This window comes from Cyprinodon tularosa, unplaced genomic scaffold (assembly GCF_016077235.1).
Source record: "Cyprinodon tularosa strain WSP-4 unplaced genomic scaffold, ASM1607723v1 ctg95, whole genome shotgun sequence".
NCBI lineage: Eukaryota > Metazoa > Chordata > Actinopteri > Cyprinodontiformes > Cyprinodontidae > Cyprinodon > Cyprinodon tularosa.
In genome coordinates, this window is record NW_024039729.1 from 842,202 (window position 1) to 860,074 (window position 17,873).

Here is a 17,873-nt window from a genome sequence, read left to right on the forward strand (position 1 = left end):
CTTTTTGTATTTATATCTTCAAATAAATGCAGCTGCTCTGAAAGCTACATTGGTTTGTTAGAGAACATACATAATCAACCAGACCACAGTGACTGGAGGAGCTGCAGAGAACAAGAGCTCAGGGTAACTTTCACTGGTTTACCCTGCAGTCTAGTAAGGGAGGAGAACCAACAGAGGATATCTGAGATGGAAAAGGGTGCTCTCGTTGGACCAGACCAATGTGCAGTTTTTTTGTTTACCTATGTCCAACATAAAATATGTATTGCATATGAACTGCCCCGAAAATCATCACCAAGGGGAAGCAGAGTGGTGCAACATCATGCTGTGGCCCAAGCTTTTTTTTTTTTTTTTTAGCACTGACAAAAGCTGTCACGAATTTATTTTGACTGAAAGACTAGTGTGGTGGTTTATCCCACAGGACAACTTTACAGTTAATAAAATAAAAAAAACGATAACTTTATATCAGAATGCTTTTCAACATCTCTTAAAAAGTATTTTCAGACATTGGCAGAGCAAACACGTATCTATGGTGGCCTAAATTGTTATTTAATATTTATATAAATAAAAATAATTACTCCTACTCCTTTATTGTAAAAAATTAATCTTTATTTTTAGAAATAAAGACAAACGTCCAACCGGGAGGCATTATAACCATGCCTCAAATCGTCAAAGGGAGAACTACGCCCTCTTGCGGGGACACTTAAGAACAAACGTTTTACGTCATCACCCTACGTAATTCCGTACAATGTGTACGGAAGTAATTCTACTCAGGTTGTATGAGCTGTTCTAATCAGTGAGTAAAGGATGTTTTTCCATCCTAAAAACACTCGGGTTCCTCATTGACATAAAAACAGACCGAAGGTTTCAAAGTTTCAAAATGAGCACCCAGGATATCCTGAAGAATGCGTCCACTTTGGCCTCGTATAACGTGTTGCTACAGGTGAATAATTGCATGTGCTCCGAGTCGGTCTAAAGGTTGTGTTTCTGATTTCTTAGTTCGTGTTTCCCAGGTGATGTTCCGCGTCCTCACCTTCCTCCTGAACGCTTTCACGCTGAGATTCGTCTCCAAAGAGCTGATCGGGGTGGTGAACGTCAGGTAAAAATAAAGATGCTGAGAGAGAAAAACAGGAGGAGGGGGGTTTCTGCTCACCTGCTGCTCTAACTTATACTTCTGTGTATCTCTATGATTCAGGCTCACGTTGTTATATTCCACGCTAGTGTTTTTATCCAGAGAGGCTTTCAGGAGAGCCTGTCTGAGTGGAGAATCAGGGACAAACCGCAGCTGGAGACAAGTCATCAACCTCCTATGGCTGACGTGAGTTACTCATACATGAGTTACGGTAGGTGCTGATAAGAGCAGATATGTCTCAATAGGAAACATTAGATTTGTGTGGGGTTTAATAACAGCTGGGAGTACTTCAGGATTGAAATAACTGAAGACCGAAGAGTTTGATGATTCTTAAGGTCTGAACTGTGGCTTGGAAAGGTTCATGTCCTGAACATCAAAGATAAACTATGGAGATCAAACAATGCAGATGAAATGCATAGCTTAGTGTAGTTTAGCTACACGTAGCTTGTTTTTTTTTTTTCTTTCCTTCCCTCAGTTTACTTTGGCTTATCTTAACTGTCAATAGCAAAGCTTCTCTCAGGCTCCATTCCCTTATTTCCACTTAGGTTGCCTTACCTTGCCATGGCTTAATTGACCTTGCCTTGTCTTAGTTACCATATCTTAGATTAGCTTCCCTTTCAATCTCTTAGTTTAGGGTACTTAGTTTTACTTATTGATAAGCCTATTTTAGCAACCAGTCTATATCATATTTCAGCATCCCTCCCTCCCCTCACACACAGATTCTTGTGTCTCACTCTTCAGAGTTCCTCTCGGTGTGTTGTGGGCCATTCTTCTTGGATGTGTGTGGCTGTGGCTCCTGGAGGTGCCAGATGCCCAGACGGTCCCTCACTATGGTCCTTCTGTGGTGCTGTTTGCCTTCTCAGGGGTGCAGGAGCTCCTGGCTGAGCCCCTCTGGGTCTTGGCTCAAGCGCACATGTTTGTGCGACTGAAAGTGATCGCTGAGAGCTTAGCGATGGTCGCCAAGTGCAGTGTCACCGTGGTGTTGGTGGTATTCGCGCACGATTGGGGTCTTTACATATTCTCTGCTGCCCATGTAAGACAACAGTTCTCTGCGAATAAAACGCATACCGATGTGATGTGATGTAGACTACAGACCATAGTCCATGTTGTGCACAATACAAATACACTTAGCACCCTTTAGTTTTTTATGTCTCAAAACATTGAAGATGACGTTTTTTCCTGGCATTTCTCAATAATGTGTTACCTCGTGTTTCTCTTTTAGTTGGTGTACACAGGATTTTTTGTGGTATGCTACGTCGTTTACTTTATTCGTTTCTTGGGGTCCAAAGAAGCAGAAAAGAAGAAATTTCCTCTGCAGCACGTCAGGGATCTGTTGCCTTGCAAAGCTAAAGGAGAGGTTGTTAATTCAATGCAGATTGTGTAATGATTGAAGTCACCCAGTGCGCTCTAACATTCCAAAAATCTGCTGTATTTACAGCCACTGGTAGACTGGACCGTGGCCCGGCTCACGTGGAGCTTTTTCAAGCAGTCCTTCCTGAAGCAGATCCTGACAGAGGGGGAGCGCTACGTCATGACCTTTCTTAACGTCCTCAGTTTTGGCGACCAGGGTATCTATGACATTGTAAACAACCTGGGCTCCATGGTGGCTCGCTTCATCTTCCTGCCCATCGAGGAGAGCTTCTACATCTTCTTTGCCAAAGTGTTAGAGAGAGGACGGGATATAGAAAGTCAGAAAAAGGTCTGAGGAGGGGGTGCGAACAAATCAAAACACAATGAGGTAGCAATCCCTGCTTTTCTCACTTAATATTGTATTTTCCTACACAGGAAGATGTAGCGATTGCAGCAGAGGTCCTTGAGTGTTTGATGAAGCTGGTACTGGTGATCGGATTGATCATCACCGTATTTGGATATGCATACTCTCACCTGGCTCTGGATCTTTATGGTGGCGCTCTGTTAAGCAGTGGATCTGGTACATGTTCCAAACTCAGCAGAAATTCTGAAGAATATTTGATTCCCTTCTGTTCTCGGTATGGTAATCTGTTGATTTACTTCAAGGACCTGGTTTGCTGCGATGCTACAGCTGCTATGTTCTCCTACTGGCTGTGAACGGTGTAACAGAGTGCTTTGTATTCGCTGCCATGAGCCAACAGGAAGTCGACAAGTAAGTAGTGAGACAAAACAGATGCTCATAGATCTCACACAACCCGGAATCTGTTACTTTATCTCTGAGTTTTTTTTTTTTTTTCCCCAGGTATAACCTGGTCATGCTGGCTTTGTCTGTGTCCTTCCTCGTCCTGTCTTACATGCTGACATGGTGGGCCGGCGGCGTTGGCTTCATACTGGCAAACTGCCTCAACATGGCCCTACGGATCTCCCACAGCCTGCTCTTCATTCACCACTACTTCCAGTTCAGTCAGTGGAAACCTCTGCGAGGCCTTTTGCCTTCCCCGCTCCTGCTGGTGGTGCTTATCCTGAGCGCTGTGGTTACAGCAGTTTCTGAGGTACTTCTGAAATGGTTTTATCTTTTAATATGTTTATATTTATGCATTTAATGTTTATATTTATTTAGAGAGCCTTGAACATTTTCAATTTTTTTTGCTTACATGTATTTTACTGTAGTATGCTGGTAAAGATTCTCAGTCATCCAGGTCATATTCATTCCAAAAAAATTTTAAAACAATCCACTGGACTTTTTTTCCAAGTTTGAAGACATTTCTTTTCCAATCCATGAAGCTTTTTCAATTCAAAATGTCAGAAATAGTGTTGAGTTCGATGCTTTATAGAGTGGACCAAAAACAAAGCCTGGTTTTGGCTTAGAAAACAGGCAAAATGAACCGGAAAAACGGATCTGACCCTTAGGAATGGGCAGTATATAGCTCTTTTATAGACATCAATCAGCATCAAGAGGCAGACCCCTTCTTCATGTTCAGTTTGCGTGTTTTCTAAGCCAAAGCAAGGCTTTGTTTTAGGTCCACTCTTTTAAGGTTTGACCCCAATGCCATTTCTGACATTTTGAATTGAAAAAGCTTCCTGGATGTGGATTGATCTTTTAACTTTTTAGAAAAAATGTTACTGGTGGTGTATGCCATAAAATAATGCAAACTCTGTTTACATATGAATGTGAAATGATTTAAAATAAGTAACCCACATAGAGAACTAAAATAGATTTTCCTACCCAATCCCATAAAAAGAGCTGAAGAGAAAAAACTAAGGTTTTTCTTTTGCATAACAATAATACAGATCTTATCCTGAATCTAACCTCCTCTATACAATTTCCTTTTAAAATGTTGCTCGTTGCCCTTGTAAGACATGGTGGTGGCAGCATTATGCTGTGGGGAAGCTCTAATATAGCAGGGAGAATGAAGTTGATCAGATTAACTGGAAAAAGATGGATGGAGTTAAATACACGATCATTTGGTGGCAAAGGTTAAATTAGAAGCAAGACAATTACACTAAAACAATCAGAGCTATCACTGAATAATATAAAGTCAAGGAATTATTGTGTCCGATTCACAGTAATGTACTTCTAAATGTATATAACAAAAAACAAAGATGATATATAAGATGACAGAATGTAATAAAGCTCAGTGTAATAAATATTTTAGCAAGAAAGTGCTATGCGACATTTTTTTTCATATGAATTCAGCTACTTTTGTTTCAATTTTCAGGCTGCTTTCTGCTGCAACGGCGGCTGGCTGCTCAGGATGCTCCATATCTGTGTGGGAGGAGTTTGTTTGCTTTTCGTCCTGGTGGCTGTTCTTTTCACAGAGACTCGGCTCGTTCAGTTTGTGAGGACACAGCTGCTGCCCCGTTACAGAAAGAAACAGACTTAATCACACAAGAAACTGCTGCTGATGGGAAACACAAGGAGATTAGAAACTGGATATCAGTTACTGCCAAACAGACATAAAGAGGACGGGAAGTTTATTTTAATGTAATTGTTATTATTTACTCTTAAAACATTCCTGTTTGAAATGTATTAAAAACATTATTTTTGTTTTAGGATCTATGTATGAATGGAAACAACGACTGTACTTGAAAAATACTTCTGATTTCTGTTACCAACCTTTTTTGCACAGATTAAACAAAACAATGTAACTGGGATGAAATTGTATAAATGTTCAATGCTACGAGAACAAAACATTCTGAATGCTGAGTTATTTCAGTTTGGTTTATTTCTTTAGAGCCAACTAACATGTAATCTCTTATTCATACTCTACTCACAGAACCCTTTTAAGTGCAAACTGAATTCAAACCAATTTTATTTGATCTAGTTAGATTAATATCTGATAAAACACCGTTAATTTCAATCCTGGATAAATCCAAAGTAGTAATCATATAATGAGGATTGGTACAGTTTTCTAAGGATTTCAAATGGACTGCTAATTGGTAAAAACAGTTCAGCCAAGTGCGTCAACAATCACAATAAGTTCTGTCTGAATAGTGCAGGCAGTAAGCAAGGAGGTAGGAAAAGGGAGCAGGATGCTTCTTGTCATGGTTCCTTTAGCATAGGGATGTCCTAGCCTTCGTATATGTTGCTGAGAAGCTGTAAGGTTTCCCACAATCTTGTGTGAAAGGATGTGTAGCCACAGCCTACCTCACAGAGTTTAAAACAAATATATTATTTCTTCACAATACTCTTTGTGACACATGCAAATTTTCACACCATATATTTTGGGTTTTATAATGGAAAATTTCCCTCATTTTTTCAGTTCTTTTTGCCGTAGGATTAGTTTTGACTTGCATCGCCTATGTGTGGTTCCTTCAAGTGATAACATGTGTGACACTTACAGTAAGGCTGTCCAGATTAATCAAAGCAGTATGGAGTCCCTTTCCTATCCAAGATAGAGTTCTTACCATTGTGAAAGGAGCTAAGAGCTACAACTTGCCTAATTCAAAATTGACCACTTCCTTTGCAGTGCTTCCTTAGTCTGAGCAAGCATTTAGTGACAGTAGAGAGGAATACCTTCCCTGTAAATAGTCTTATTCCAATGGCAAAGTGTCTAACTAACCTGCTGAATTCAACAGGAAATGCTCTAATTTTAAAGGGGTCATAGTATGATTATATAGGGTATTTAGCTCTGGTCCTTAAGGTCTCTGAACAGGATGTTTTAACATTGGTTGGGCTGAAAATGGCGTATTTGCTGTTCTATGCCCCCGTAATGCAAGCCTGGTTAAAAGCCCCAGAATGAAACAACAGGTTTTCTTCCTTTTATGGTATTCTCATGGATATTTAGATGGGATGTGCGCTGATTGGTTGGTTTACAAAGAGCAAAGCTGCTGAGCAAAGACGCATCATAGCAACAAGCACTCACTCACTGAAACAATAAGTTGTTAATATGGTGACCAGACCACCGACACAGTGATGGTATCCCCGCCTGCCCTGTAAGGCAGGAAGGATCTTCTGATAGACAAACATAATCCATGCCTGTTGAGTCTTCGGGAAGACTGTGAAAATTTGCATTTACATCAGTGATTCTGGCTCATTTTCAATAGAGAAACTGCTCGCTTTGTCATTCTTGAGGAAGTAAACCGAACTGTAACTGGTAAACAGCTAAACTGGTGTCTTACACCTACCTCTGTTCATGTTCTTGGGCCAGTGAACCAGTGGGCTGGTCTGTAAATCTCAGGGCGTGACAAAAGGACAGGCCAGAACCAAATAAGCCAACATCCCCGAGTTGACGTCAACTCGGGGCTTCGTTTGGATTCGCCCGTTTTATGGTGGAAGTTTAATATTGTGAGATTTGCAGAGAAAGGAGGTGTCGATGGGGTTTAAACTTCTCTGTACGTCTATTTCACCCACTGAACTAACGTTATTCATCTATGACAATGTAAACTCGGTTTTGCATGATATGACCCCTTTAATAAAAATGGACTTAATTTGAACTGAACATATAACCAAACCTGAATCATCTTACATAACAGTAGCATCATTACTGGGATTTAGTGAAGAGGTAAAGTTAGGGAAAAAGACAGTTTACATTTTTAGTACTAAACATGTAAACTGTCTGTAAATCTGAGGCTTCTTTTTAGATCAGAATTTTGCTTGTTTGGAAAGTTTTAAGCATCAGTGAAACCCATGTGATTTTGTTGAACGTGAACGAAAGAAGCAAAACCCTGATCTCTTTCTCTAGCTTTGTATTTTCAGGTTCCTTAAATAAGTATATAAGGATGACAGCGATCACATTTTAAAGGATCTGTTCAGCGAGCCCGACATGTTGCTGGGAAACACTTTCCAGTGATCTGTTGGTCTTTCTGTTTTGCTGTATTTAGATTACACACAATCTAAACAATGATGTCGGTTTGGGAATCAAGCAGGAGGACTTGGGAAAGCATTCTTTTACAATGAGACATATTTCAGTTTGTTGTACTGTGAGTTGGAATTGTATTTATATTGTATAAGTGAACATTAGAAAAGAGTCTGCCGAGAGGTTTGATGCATTATAATATACATTTAGTCTGTTATGTTTGTACTTGGCAATCTTCAAAAGCATTCCCAACGAAGTTTAGTCCATCAGAAACAAATAAAAACCCTTCATCCTACATCTCTGGGATTCGTTAGGTGAAGTTTAACGGCACAAGTTTCAGTCGTGATCTCATCATTTTGTAATGAGACTGTGGACAGGAGGAGCCTGCTCACTTATGTCCAGAAAGCAGATTTAATGTTCACTAGGAAATCATTGCCAGATTGTCTGTTTATGTGAGCGAGTGCCGGGGGCAGCCTAGCAGAGAGACAGCTGTCAGGAAGAGAAGAATATCTAAAGCTGAGAATCTGCCTTTGTGTGAACACCATGTCTCAAGTAAGAGTTAAAGTTTTCAGTTTTCAGTGGCCGCAGATTTGTAGATTAGTTTAACTTTTATTTATTTTTTCTCTCAGCCTACACAGGAAGATGAACAAACACAGCGTCCTGCGGTGAGAGAAGAGGACCTTACTGAAGCAAAGAACAAACTGGGTGGGAGTGGGTCCGTGAAGGGCAAGACTTTTGAAGTAATGGAGGAGTGTGGTGAGGATGATTTTATACATGTTAACACATTTATGGTAGTGCTATTTGAAACTATGTTCACTACAACTAGTTGTTTTTTTTATCTTTTGTATTTGGTTAAATTGGAAACACATAATGACTGTTAGGGGAGTTATGTACGATGTCGTAGTTTCCAGTCCATATACAGAAATGGGGTTTAATGATGGGACATTCCAGTCTTATCCAGGGGGATTAAATATGAGCATACTGCAAAAAAATCTAATTAAGTGCATTTTATTCTTTAAATAAGTGAATATATTCTTGAATTGAGGAGGAAAGTGAGACATTTTGCCAATGGAAAAAGACAGTTTACATTTAAAATAAGAGGAAAACAATTGTCTCATTTACCTACTCAAATTAGGGGAAATACACTTCATTTAAGACATTTTTGTTTATTTCTAGATCGTTTTTCCAGTGTAGTCGCATGTTTATGTAACAGCTTGTCTGCTATTCAGTGAAATCTTCTGATTTATCTTGGTTCTCTGTAGAAAAAAAGGGTAAAGCTGCACCCTCTGTGTTCAGTGGAGCGAGATCTGGGGCAGAGACTGCTTTCAACACCCGCTCGCCTCGAGAGCCCAGGAAGTAAAAGAGAAACATCCTCAGCACGGATGATCGCCGCCTCTTCCATGTGAATTGCATGCGACCAATTGTTTTCTCTGCCTGTGTATTGTGGCCGAAAACATTATTTTATTGTTGTTTCATATCATGCAACTATTACCAGCAGAGGTATGTTTAATAAAGCTTTGAGTTAAGTAAAACTTCTATCATCAATTAATTTAAGCACAGATTTGAAACAGCTATGTTTTACTCAGGCTTTCTGCTGTATTTCAAAGCATAAACATCTGGGCTCTGTACAAAAGTTTCTTTAAAGATATCTTATGAGGATTTAAATTCCTCTAAAATGGGGAATAAAAAAGTACACAAACAAAGCAGAACTAAATACAAAATAGTTGGCAAAACAAGAACAGCTAAGCAGGCAAGAAACAAAGAGGACTCAAATATGTAAGAATTAGAGTAGTTGAAGAAAAGAATGGGGGAAAAAAAATATTCCTAACATATCAAACAACAGAAATAAAACCAGCTTTTTGTTTAACAGATTCCTAAAGTTACTAAAAATGAAACCTTAATCTAAATAAACTACTCATAAATCATAAAGAAAACATACAACAGTATGGGTAAATCTCTCCTTTCCTATCCAACATGGTTTCAAATGTAATGGAATCTAAAGTTATCAGGTTGGAAGATTCTTTTTTTTGTCAAAAATATTGTCAGGAGGAGCTGCTATGAAGGTACATTTGTGTCTTTATTATTATTCAATTAAAATTGTTTGCAACTTTTTTGATTGAATGATAAAGACACAAATGTCCTACCCATTATAAGGCCCAATCAAAAAACAATGTTACTTCAATTTAAAACGTTTCTTTAAAAAAAAAATATATATATATATAATTCTTATATCAAAGAAAACATTTTCAATCAAAGAAAAGCAGTGTTCTTATGTATTGTTTTGAGTCTCAACTATATTTTTTAAATTCAAATACAGTTTTCTTAGATTGTAAAGTTTTTCTTTTTCCTTGAAGTGAAGGTGTTTTAATTGAAAATATATTTTTTGATTGAAGCAACCTTTTTTTAATTGAATAATAAAGACACAAATCTACCTTAATAAGCTTCAGACCTTATTTAAATGAATATGCACTATAACTAAAAAATATATTCCTAAACTTAACAAATCGGACACTTCTTTATGCAGATGCTCTGTCTGCATGGATGAAGTATTTATCATGTCTTTTCAGAGCCTGAAAGCAGTTTGACCTACTTTCTTATGCCGCCGATAGTTTTGAACACCAGGGGACAGTTAATACACTTTGCATGATGTAGTTGTGTCCCAATTTTAACAATATTAAAACAATTCATAATTCAGTCATTTGTTTTGAAAATAACAAATAAAGTAAAAAAATATTCGTATTTTCTTATATCAGTGTAGATCTGAAACATGAGAAATGAAGAGTGTATAATTTCTAAAGTTCTCTTCCTGAATTTTTCCTATTCTATTTAGCACAAAGAAAAGTATATACCTCAGTCTTTCTTTGAACACACTACTTTAGCCAAGTTCAATAAATAAGAAAAATTATGATTCCAACTAGACTTAAAATTGGTAATGTTGCTTTTGAATTTTAATTCAAAAAACATGGATTAATGAAAAATGTTTACTTAGTCATATATACGTAGTATTTTCCAAGTTTAAAAGGATTGCAATTTATATATTTATGTAAAAAGGTCCTTCCTAGTGTTTAGAGGCTGTGTAAAAACAGATTTTTAGCACTCCCTATCTCCCTTCACCTGCACTATATTATATTGAGCAATAGGTCAATTACTAAAAGCTTCACACTGATAACAGTGATACGCACGTATTCAAGTTATGTTGTTCTATATTTAACTCTTTGAAAGGTATTAAAACTGCAAAAGACACGAGGAGCAAAATGAATGAGCTTTTTTTTTTATTTCAAAAACTTAAACAACAAATATTAAAACCATAAATCCATTAGAACAGAACTACAACAGTGAAAGGCTTGAGATGCAAAAAAGCAAAGCAGAGAAAGAGAAGGTGACATCTGAGCATGGAGGGGAAGAAGCTAGACGGACTTTCATTTCATAAACTTGTGGTGCTGATCTTGAAGGATTTTGGCTGATGACTTTGCATCGTAGAACAACTCATTAATCTCCTCGACCTGCTCCCTTTCCACGTTCTCTTTGCCCTGAACGCGGCCCAGCAGGTTGGCTGGTGTTAGTAACTGGACAGCATACCTGAGAGGACAAAGAAATATGTGCATCAGTGCAAAGATCACCAGGCACACGCCAACAAACCCCCACCTCAGGCCTGGCTCCAAAGTGGAGTCCCGGCTCCTCCATAATTGCTGGCATTATGCTTCTTTATGGGGGCTTTTTGAACTGCTCTTTGTCATCCAGAGCCTGTTTGCCTTAGGAGACCCTACCAGGGGCATTTATGCCCCCGATAACAGAGCCTCTGAGATCATCTGTGCACAGAAATCCCTCCACCACATTAAGATGGCAGTTCAAGCAGGGCTTGTGTGCAATTATTTATAAATAAAATAATTAAAGGTCTACACATCTGAAAACATTTAAAATGTATCTTAACTGTTTTGATGTGTGTGGTTAGTCAAGTGAGTTCCAATATAATTATGTGGATGTGACCATGTTAAACAAAAATAAAATGTTTTGGCATTCATTTTTTGCACATCTGGGGAAGTGGTGGCCTAGTGGTTAGGGCATTGTGCTTGTGTCCCAGAGGTCCTGAGTTAAAGCCCCAATCCCACAGACTGCGACTCTGGGCCCCTGAGACCCTTAACCCCACACTGCTCCCCGGGCGCTGCACAGTGGCAGCCTACTGCTCCCCAAGGGGATGGGTTAAAGGCAGAGGGTTCATTCCGTTGCTTTGTACTTGTGACAGTGTAATGACAATAAAGTTCTATTCTATTCACACAGATTTCCTTCAATTGGATACAAAATGGGTATGAATCATATAAATAATGCTTTTTTGAGTAATTTAACAAAAATAAAATATAAACTTTACATAGAATTAAACAATTATTTACTGGAAAGGTGAGATAGTTACTGTAACATGTTACTTAACATGTTCGTCCCAACACTGCAAAGCTGACAGGCAGGTTGGAAAACTATTCAAATTGATGAATCAAACAACCATTTTGATGCAAAGACAGATGGATTATCCCCAACTGTCTGATTCATTTTAAATATAAATACTTCAATTTCAGTCCAGGATTACTAAGAATTTACACAGGTGTGTTAAATTTGAAACCTTCCCAGTAAATCCAGTAAATGAAAAAAAACAAAACAAAAAAAAGAAAGGTGAATCCAAGGCTGTATCTACCTGAGGGTTGTTTTGGTACCGATTTCTGCCAGATGTGTGAGAGCCTCCTCACTGATGCTGATCCCTTCGGTCTGAGCACGGATCTTGATGATCTAAAACCCAAAGCCTCGTTAAATACATATAACAACAAGTTATAGCCCAGAGACCCTGAAAGACTCACCTGCTTCATCTCCTGTGGTGTGTACAGCATGGTGCGGATTATCATGACCCGGTCCAGTAGGTCTAGAGGGATCCCATGTGGAGAGCTAATGTCCTCCGTCCCCCTGATGAACAACAGCAATTTTTTTTTTTTTGTTTTTACTCTGAAACTTTTTCTTCCTTCCTTATCCAAAAGCACATCTGGATTCTCACCTGATCAAACATTTTCCTCTGTTGGAGGCGAACACAACGATTGGAGCAATGCTACTTTCCAGAGCTCGATGAAGGTAAGTGAAGCACTCTATGTCAAGCATGTGAACCTCGTCCACAAACAGCACGCCGGGTACCAGCTCAGCCACACCCTGGTCTATGTAGCGGTTCACCACCTTGTTGATCTCCGCACGAAGTTTATCTGAGGCAGGAAAACAACAGCAGTTCTTCAGACAGTTAAAGATGATCAGCATTGGGCATTTATTTGCCGGGAGTTTGAAGATGCCTTTCAGTACCTGTGATTTCTGTCTTTTTGGGCTTCATCAGCTGCCCCATCATAGAGAGTATGTCCTGACCTCCCTGGAATGAGACATTTCATGCTTACCAATCTTTCTCAATATTAATAAATAACTTCTATTTCAGGGATGCAAATCAGAACAGTTTATTAACCTGTGGCCGGGCATTTGCAATATCCAGGTCATGAAGTGTGACATCTTGGACTATCTCTTTCTTCTTGTGGACGTCACCTTTAGGAAGTGGTACGTACTCCTCTGCCTCAAGGTCAAACTCCGTTGCAAAGGTGTCACAGCGACCTTGTCTCTGCAAAGACATCACAATAAATAACTTCATTAACCAAGAACATTTTTTTTACAGCAGGGCCAAAGCAGGAGGACTGAAGCAGGTGTGTGATGCTGCTGCCAGCTCATTGCAGAGAGAAGACTTCTGGCTGAGGGATCAAATGGGTCATGAGGCTGCTGTCAACAGTAACAAATGTGCCACCCAGGCCCCCTCCTTTGCCATCCAACTACAGCAGATCCGAGCCTCCACAGCCCACCTGCAGCGACTAAAAGACCCGTCATCACTGCCTGTCTTCGGGGGCCACCGGCCAGCTGCGCTGAGAGATGTACAGATAGACAGAGAATGAAGGGCTGCAGGAATGAGTAGAGCAGGACTACAGCCGAGCTCCAAACAGGGCAGAGGGATATGAAAGCAAAATGCCACCATGAAGCGGACAGGAGAGAGAAAAATTAACTTTGGTCTCATAAAAGAAATTCATTTTTTTATGAAATTAACGCAATCCATTGTTTATTATCATTCCATTGAGCATTCTTTGTTGTTGAGTAACGGATATCATCTGGCAGGGGATGACAAAAGTACCTGGTATAACGGCGTGATGTGCTGTGCCACTGGTAAAAGATTCTAAAATGCATTTTTAACCTCCAAAATTCCTGCAGTCCTTTTAATAAAGCGGGCTGAGCATATATTAGGTAACACTCCATTATAGCCTTTAGAGATAATGACCTGATTAAGCATTAAACTAATACTGCAGCATACCATCTGCAGACTGTTCTAGGTTCACTGCACACATTAAGCCCACACACAGAGACATCTACACAGAAATTTTGAATTAACATAATATTTTCATTCCAATATAGTTTCATCTGCAAATCTGATTAAAAAAAAGGCATCTTAATGTATAAAAAACAATTTCTACCATTTATTATAAATATAATCACAAGGATTAATGCAAGGTAATTGCTCTACTACAGCAGATGTTTCAAATACAAGTATTTAAGACAACATTATGATGACCATCGACTATCTACAGGTCATTATGAAAACCCTGAGTACAGTGAATAATTAACATGCACTAAGTTCCTACTAATATTTCAGGTAGAAATGTCCAACTTTGTACCTGAATTAAATGTTCAACTTTTGCAGACTCCGCTTTTCAGAATACTTGGTCCTGTATTTGTATTATCAAATACAAAATACAGATGTTCTCCAAAAATGTATTGCCCATACCACAGCAGTGCTGAGCCCTGAAATATGGAATTTGCAAAAAAATGTGCAGGATGTTAAATGAAAGTCTGTTGGGTATAGAAAAGGAACCACAGGATTTGGACATAGGCTCTGATGCGTCAATGGGGATGGTTTTGTAAAAGCTACAATTTTAGGTAGATCCTAAAACAGTTTCAGTGTCAAAAACAGTGCAGCACGTTTTATTTTTTATAGAACATAAAAAAAAAACAGAAAGAATTTGTCTAGATGGCAGTAAGAACTGGAAATCATTGTAGCCAATCCCTTCCTAAGCACTATAGAATCAGATTTCGGCTTTTTAGTCTTGAACAAGCTTAGAAAAGCATAAAACAATGAAACATTTACATGCTTACAGTTGATACGAAGGAAATTCTAATTAAAAATCACTATTTTGATTGAAAAGAAAATTAACAAAAACCAGCTTCCTCTTTTTAACACATAATTCCTGCTATATAAATATAACATATTTAACAATTTTTTTACACTTTAACAAAATGTGAAATACTCAAAAGTTACCTTGACAGCGCCGCTGTTAGCTTCGATGTAGATGACATCTCCCACCTCCACACGCTCTTTCTGAAGACTCTCATAAATGCTGGGATCCAGCTAGAGAACACAGCAAAATTTATTTTAGGTCGACACCACATTCAATAATATTACAAAAACTATACTTTAAAATGAACATCTTGAATTGTAAATCAAACCCCTATAAGTAAAGCTCAACATAGTTCAAGTTACCAACTTGGCACAATAAAAAAAAAAAAAAAACGTTTATTGTTTTTGTTTTCAATAATTGTACAAATTGTTTCATGAAGTATTTAACATGTAAAGATTATTTATTCAATGCAATAGAAGTACGGATAAAGTGTAAACCTCTAAACCTGACCTTGAGCTGCTTGGTGCCCTTGGCTGTCTTCAGGCCGATGATGACATGGCTGATGGTCTTTCCGTAGCCACCCATAGGATTCTCCGTCTCACATGGGGTCAGCTCTGTCACCTCCCCTTCATACACCTCTTTTGTTTCTTTGATGCGCAGACCTGAACATATACACACACAAAAACTTCATAATGCTGATAAATCAAGTCTTTATATTCCTGCATCAGCTCAGCCGCTACATCTTTCAGGCTACTGAATAATTCCTTTTATAACAGGGAAGAACGTGTGCTTGTCAGATAAATGCCAGAGCATCAGTGTAACATGATCACACTTCTTTCACCCAGGCTGTAGATCTGAGTACGAGCAGCACACAGGTGCAGGGTCCTCCATGTTGTGTGTAAGAGAGCTGGGCCTAAGGCAGGGGCTGTGTTGCAGAGCTGTTACTGACAAGGTGCTGACAAATTTCAGGATTAAGTCCAGCACCCCAAAAAATCAAATCAATCTAGTAGGTGGAGCAAATGTGCTGTTGATGAACTCTATTTAAGCCCCATTTCCTCTCTAGTGAGCGGGAGGATTCAGTCAGATAAAAACTCTCTCTTCTGTTAGAAAACCTTCCTATAAATCTACTATCAATTTCCAGCTTAAGGAAGGAGGATGCTGATTTCCACTGACAGTTCTTTGTTTCAGAGAAATGCTTTTTTTTTGGCACTATCTCTTACTATTTAAAACACAAACTGCAATAGAAATGGTGTTATCAATACCAGGTGGACATTAACACAAAATGTGTTGCTTGTTTTTTGATGATGCTATTTGGTCACTTAAGCTGTCAAACCCCCCCAGAGAGCAGCTGATTTTATGCTACAATTAAATTATACAACCATAAGTTACATTAAAAAAAATACTTATAATTGCACTTAGTTTTACAAAAAGGTATCAGAGTAAATGGGAGGGAGTGCAATGCGTACTACTTGTTTCAAATATGTATAGCAAAGAGGGTTGTGACTTCACTGCAGGTCAGAAAAAAAAAATAATAATTTCACTCATTTGACTTTATAACCATATTTTTTTTTTTTACTTAAACCTTGTTGAAATTATCTTTGCAGAGAGTATGCGAAGTGATGCAAAAGCAATAAAAAGGGGGTGGATTTTACTTTAGCCTTTCTTTATAAAAAAAAAGACAAAAACACCTCTCAAACAGTGAGCTCTTTCTTTTCCTACTGCCAGTGCAAGAGACTTGCATTAATAGACAGACTTTTTTTTCCTTAAATAAAATAATTATCTCTTTTATTAAAGCATTAAATGTGCTGGTGTGTAAATAACACAGGTTCATTTAAATACAAAGAGGTTAGGAAAAGAGCTCTTTAGCATACTTACCAATTGCTCTTCTAAAATTCTCCATAAGTACTTCTGTTTTCTTTATTTCAGACGAGTACACTTCACTGCCGACCATGGGACAGAAGGGCACTTTGTTTCCTAGCTCCTGTGCCATAGCCAAAGCAAGGGCAGTCTGCAGGTTGGAAAGCAGACATAACAGTCACCATTCAACTTAAAATTCCCAGTTATTAAATTCATATGTAGATCAACACTTTGGTAAACTGACCTTTCCTGTTCCGGGAGGTCCTGCCAACAGAACTGCTCTTCCTGCCATCTTTTTGGAACGGATCATCTCAACGATGATCCCGCAGGCCTGGAAACATTACGCGTAATTACATCAATATACCGGTACACACACAAAAAAGTGCATGCTTGCAAAAACAATTACAAGCACATTTCCTTGGAAGTGTAGTTATAAATGAAATCTTCTTTAAAAAGAAACAAAGTATGAAACAAAAGATTAATGAAATTTACTTTCTCAAGTACATCTAACAAGAGCAGATAAGTAATTTTAATGACCATCAAAAGGCCTGCAGGATACCAGGAACCTTTAAAAGTTGCACAACTAAACTTGCAATATTGTAGCCAAACTCTAGTTTTTTTGAACTGATTACATATTTGTAACCTTATTTGTCGGTTCGTGAGAACATTTACATTAATGTCCCTAACCATAATCAGACCTTCTAATAAAAACAAAACCAAAAGTATATGAAAACTCACAGTTGGTTAAGGTGTCTTAAGACCAAAACAGAGATAGTACTATTGTACTCTTTAGGAAGCTATCAGTGTAGGTTCTACAGATATATGACTTACATTGTTATCATCATGTTTATTAATATTTGTTTATTCTCATATCAGCATCTCAACATAACATGTATATTTTATATTCTTCATACTCAGGGAGATATTTAGTAAGATATTGAACAAAACAGGATTTATTTTATTCCATATTTCATAAAATGAGGACATTTTAACCTCGCATCCTTAAGCTCCAACCTAGAGATAAAAAGCAACCTGGCGATGCTAACAACGTTAGCATATGTAGTAAATGGGGCCCGTGCAGTGTTAAAGCCGAAAGATATCTTATTCAATGTTTTTTTTTCACTCAGAGATAAACAATAACAAAGTAGTAAAAACAGAATATTACCTCTCTTGCAGCCTCCTGCCCGACCAGTCCGCATGCCGCCTGCTTAGCATTCCCGGCCTCGTCAAGCCCCAGACCTTTGACGTGACTGTGAGAGGCAATCCTTTGAGTTTTTGTAGTACTTTTTACTTCCTCTATCTTCATAGCTGCGTTATATGTGTTTATGTGAAATGCAGGGAACGCTAGTTTCCTTAGAAAGTGATAAAATGCTTCTTTTCGATTGATTATTTCAAACCGCAGCAGTCGGCGCCGTAACTCAAAACATAGAGAAATCGGTTTCCATGTGG

At 38.4% G+C, this 17,873-nt stretch overlaps 3 protein-coding genes across 3 annotated transcripts; 2 read left to right on the forward strand and 1 right to left on the reverse strand.

Annotated features, from left to right (window-relative positions):
- Positions 1–727: 727 nt before the first annotated feature.
- Positions 728–5,239, forward strand: rft1 (RFT1 homolog). Its single transcript, XM_038275191.1, has 10 exons — positions 728–940; positions 1,011–1,096; positions 1,193–1,315; positions 1,871–2,162; positions 2,352–2,486; positions 2,568–2,828; positions 2,915–3,059; positions 3,146–3,251; positions 3,342–3,591; positions 4,759–5,239. The coding sequence occupies exons 1-10, from the start codon at positions 878–880 to the stop codon at positions 4,921–4,923; spliced, it is 1,626 nt and encodes a 541-aa protein (XP_038131119.1). The 5' UTR covers positions 728–877; the 3' UTR covers positions 4,924–5,239.
- Positions 5,240–7,725: 2,486 nt separating this feature from the next.
- Positions 7,726–8,870, forward strand: mustn1a (musculoskeletal, embryonic nuclear protein 1a). Its single transcript, XM_038275269.1, has 3 exons — positions 7,726–7,890; positions 7,968–8,094; positions 8,601–8,870. The coding sequence occupies exons 1-3, from the start codon at positions 7,882–7,884 to the stop codon at positions 8,696–8,698; spliced, it is 234 nt and encodes a 77-aa protein (XP_038131197.1). The 5' UTR covers positions 7,726–7,881; the 3' UTR covers positions 8,699–8,870.
- A 1,718-nt stretch (positions 8,871–10,588) lies between these two features.
- On the reverse strand, positions 10,589–17,730 carry ruvbl1 (RuvB-like AAA ATPase 1). Its single transcript, XM_038275270.1, has 11 exons — positions 17,590–17,730; positions 16,669–16,755; positions 16,443–16,575; positions 15,078–15,229; positions 14,708–14,797; positions 12,821–12,970; positions 12,667–12,730; positions 12,374–12,572; positions 12,183–12,285; positions 12,023–12,114; positions 10,589–10,917 (listed from the first exon to the last, which is right to left on the reverse strand). The coding sequence occupies exons 1-11, from the start codon at positions 17,728–17,730 to the stop codon at positions 10,758–10,760; spliced, it is 1,371 nt and encodes a 456-aa protein (XP_038131198.1). The 3' UTR covers positions 10,589–10,757.
- Between the last annotated feature and the right edge of the window lie 143 nt (positions 17,731–17,873).

Bases quoted from the DNA above. Each gene is read 5' to 3' on its own strand.
- rft1 (XM_038275191.1), top strand. From the start codon at position 878: ATGAGCACCCAGGATATCCTGAAGAATGCGTCCACTTTGGCCTCGTAT. The intron at 1,097-1,192 runs GTAAAAATAAAG...TCTATGATTCAG, and splicing joins ATCGGGGTGGTGAACGTCAG to GCTCACGTTGTTATATTCCA. The intron at 3,252-3,341 runs GTAAGTAGTGAG...TTTTTTCCCCAG, and splicing joins AGCCAACAGGAAGTCGACAA to GTATAACCTGGTCATGCTGG.
- mustn1a (XM_038275269.1), top strand. The intron at 8,095-8,600 runs GTGAGGATGATT...GGTTCTCTGTAG, and splicing joins TGAAGTAATGGAGGAGTGTG to AAAAAAAGGGTAAAGCTGCA.
- ruvbl1 (XM_038275270.1), bottom strand. From the start codon at position 17,730: ATGAAGATAGAGGAAGTAAAAAGTACTACAAAAACTCAAAGGATTGCC. The intron at 12,971-14,707 runs GTAACTTTTGAG...ATGTCTTTGCAG, and splicing joins CTAACAGCGGCGCTGTCAAG to AGACAAGGTCGCTGTGACAC. The intron at 12,573-12,666 runs GTACTGAAAGGC...TTCCTGCCTCAG, and splicing joins CAAAAAGACAGAAATCACAG to ATAAACTTCGTGCGGAGATC.